General features: G+C 35.4%; 1 protein-coding gene across 1 annotated transcript in view; it reads right to left on the minus strand.

Moving 5' to 3' along the window:
- The window catches only part of LOC108773533 (dihydrolipoyllysine-residue acetyltransferase component of pyruvate dehydrogenase complex), a 3330-nt gene extending 1316 nt beyond the window's left edge, over positions 1-2014 (minus strand). The window contains exons 1-6 of the mRNA XM_018539370.1: positions 1888-2014; positions 1270-1451; positions 1014-1195; positions 629-803; positions 381-553; positions 99-250 (exon numbers count right to left, since the gene is read on the minus strand). Coding sequence (XP_018394872.1) covers positions 99-250; positions 381-553; positions 629-803; positions 1014-1195; positions 1270-1451; positions 1888-2014 — 991 coding nt within the window. The remainder of the gene's footprint in view (positions 1-98; positions 251-380; positions 554-628; positions 804-1013; positions 1196-1269; positions 1452-1887) is intronic.
- Between the last annotated feature and the right edge of the window lie 1502 nt (positions 2015-3516).

Here is a 3516-nt window from a genome sequence, read left to right on the forward strand (position 1 = left end):
TCTCTCTCTCTCTCTCTCTCCCCCTCCCTCCCTCCCTCTCCCTCTCTTTCTCTCTCCAGGAGAGATGGTATTATTCTAATATATTATATTATATTTACCAGATTTAGGTGTAATTTTTTTAACACTGTGTGTCTGAATATACGCCAGAACGTCACTCTTCAATAAACGGTTCGTACGTCCAGTGCCCTTGACTGTGCCAGAAGTCAGACCGTATTCTTCCAATAATCTCTTTACTGCTAAACCATACACTCTGTACAAAAAATATACTAATTACAATATAATTATTTACTTGCAAAGGGTATGTTATGTTAAATTTGGAAATAATACATAAATAAAATTATTGCAAAACTATATAAATTATTTAAAAAATTAATACGTACTGTCCATTTGACGATGGCCTTGCATCAGCTGGTGCGGTCGATTTAGCGGGACTTGGTGTTGCAGGTGTTGCTGATTCAATCGATGTCGGCACAACAGCTTGTTTCCAGTCCATTCCCTTTTCAACCATAACAGCTATCAACTGTCCAACTTTGACTTCAGATCCTTCTGGGCTCTAATAAATAATATTAATTAGTCTAAGAAAAAACTGTAATGCCGAATTTCTTATCATCAATAATTAAATATGTACAAGAATTTTTGCGAGTACTCCTTCTTCCTCCAATTCAAAAGTCATAACGGCTTTATCTGTCTGTATGTCTGCTAACGCATCACCCGGCTGTATTTCATCACCTTCCTGCTTCAGCCACTTTACGATTGTACCTGTTGTCATAGTTGGCGACAACGCAGGCATAGCAATATTATGTCTGAAAAAATGAGAGAATAAAATATTTAGAAACGTTTTCCAAAAATGTTAATTGTAAACTTCTAAATGTGTTAATGTATAAGCATTACATATATTCTACATTATTTTAAACATAGCATGCTTATTGAAGGAATTAAACGTATAAATATGTGAGCATTATTTAAGCATTAAGTAGTTTAAAGAGCATAGTATATTTATTAAAAGATCATACTGGCCAGGTGGTGGTTCTGTTTTCGTAACAGGTTGGTTTGCCTCAGTAGAGGATGGTGCTGATGAAGAAGCTTCTGCTAGGCCACGCGCAACTGGTATTTCTACTGTTTTCCAATCTTCATCAGCCTCCACAGTGAGAGCTATCAGAGTTCCTACTTTAATATCTTTTGTTCCTTCAGGTACCTGATAATCAACATATGTCGCATAATTTGGATGTGATATACAGGATCTTATTGATTCATTGCTATACTACATACGATTATCTTCGCCATTACACCTTCGTCGTCAAATTCCATTGTGACAATAGCTTTGTCAGTCTGAATTTCTGCAATAGCGTCGCCAGGCTCAATCTTGTCACCTTCCATTTTTAACCATTTTACTATGGTGCCGCTTTCCATAGTGGGTGATAAAGATGGCATCGACAATTCTTTTCCCATTACTGAAAAACAAATGTCTCTATTTTCATTTTCATGAATTAAAACCTTCGTTATTAAAATATAAATTTGTAACAAATGTAGCTATGCAGTTAGGTAAAATATTTTTTCTGCAAAGTAACGATTAAATAAGAAAAACGTTGGAGAAACAAATTATACTGAAAAAAATTGCAAGCATATTGAATACAAGATGAAAATTAAAAAATTGATTGCATAATCAGAAGGAGGCGGAAATTTGTTTATCGAGCGCAGCGAAAGAATTAATTTATAAATATCAGGCATTCGTTTTCGACTTTTTCGTTTAACGTTCCTATCATGAACGAAATGATTTTATCTCTCGCAGATATTTTCATAAACTTTTGGTTCACTTTTTGAGAGGTAACCTCAAAATCGACTAACTTTGCGAGAAAAAAAGTCATGATTTTTGAATAAATGTCATACCGTCGAGGATAGTGCTGGTGTGAAAACATAATCGTTGATACTTTAAGGGCACAGGGACGCGAAACGTGACGGGATTAGCGTACTTCAATGACAAGTGCACGAACTTGGACCTCAATATGTGCGCCATTTTTATGGTCAGGCAAGGCAATGATCGGACCATCAGATGATCGCAGGTTGACAGACTGCCCCCCGATTTGCCTCACGACCTCAAAAATGACCTTTTTCGTGCTACGTGTTCATCAACAGGTCCTGTTTGCTCGACACACTTCCCGAAAATTTTTACACTTAAAACGAAATCAATATAGAATAGAATTGCATCTGAATGCAAAAAATGGATATATAAAAGTAGCTGGTTCTAAAACAGGTTCTAAAACTGGTTTTAAAACTACCAAGATTTAAGTCGTCAGTTTCTACAAATTTATTCATTATTTACTTTTGCCTCAGCGCTTAGTTATCTTTACTTTGAAAAAGAACATTAAACTTTTAAGAAAAACTTTGACTCACAATCAGTCGTGATATCTTTATTTAAATTTGTGATAAAATAATGGAATATTCAATTGATGAGAGAAAGATAATAAAAATGGTAAAACGATCTTGAACTAAAAACTATTTAAAAAAGCACAACAAATAACGATATTAAATAAACGGTATTAAATCTATTTAATTGTATTTTCGTTTTCGGATCGAGGATGAAAAAATCGACCTCACACTGCAGTTTTGCTCGCCACACGATTTTTTATTTCATCGTTATAACAATAACAGTTTTTTTTTTCCCGTGTTAATTCGCATAGTGTTTCATCTATTAATATAATTATTCCGCGATATTTCGCGTCGCATCGCTTACACGACTCGTATTACAAATTACGAGAACTTCCCGGGGTGGAGGTGACCGGAGTTTGAAATCGGCGGCGGTCGCGCCCTCTGTTGCAATTATCGATACATATCGATCGCGCGCGTTTGCGATTCTCGAGGTTGGCGAGATATTTGACTTTTGTTGAAAGTGGACTTTTGCGAGACAAAAGACAGCCGGTGTTTCTCCGATTTCTACGACCGGGCGTGCCGTTTACATCGTGCACGATTATGTACAGAAAACAATACGTGCTATACAATGACACGTGCGTGTGTGTATCGCGCGCGTAAATTATACATTATATATATATATCGTTATAAAAACTTATCGCTAAGAGCTCGGGATTGTATGTTTTAGAGAGTCAAGTTGGAGGACGCATATAAAGGAGCCGCTTACGATTGTAATCGATCATCCCTCCAGCATCGAGTACAATGCTAAGATCGTTGGTGAGTCTACATAATTGTGATAGAATTATAATTATTAGTGCTTCATTAGACTTTGCTGACCTAACGTATTTTTTTGGACCAATAACACATCACTCAATAAGTCCCGGGTCTGACATAATAGATGGCGTACTAATAACAAATCCATACGATTTTTAGAAAGTACTAAACCTTCAGACATATACGTGTCAAAATTTTAGCTCAATCGGATCTTTACTTTACAAGTTACAGTGGTTTAAGTGACGCTACTTTTGCATTTTTCAAAACAATGGAAAAACTTATTGAGTTATGTGTTATTTATATATATGTATATATATATATATATAATATTTAATA

This window comes from Cyphomyrmex costatus, unplaced genomic scaffold (assembly GCF_001594065.2).
Source record: "Cyphomyrmex costatus isolate MS0001 unplaced genomic scaffold, Ccosl1.0 scaffold212, whole genome shotgun sequence".
Classification (NCBI taxonomy): domain Eukaryota; kingdom Metazoa; phylum Arthropoda; class Insecta; order Hymenoptera; family Formicidae; genus Cyphomyrmex; species Cyphomyrmex costatus.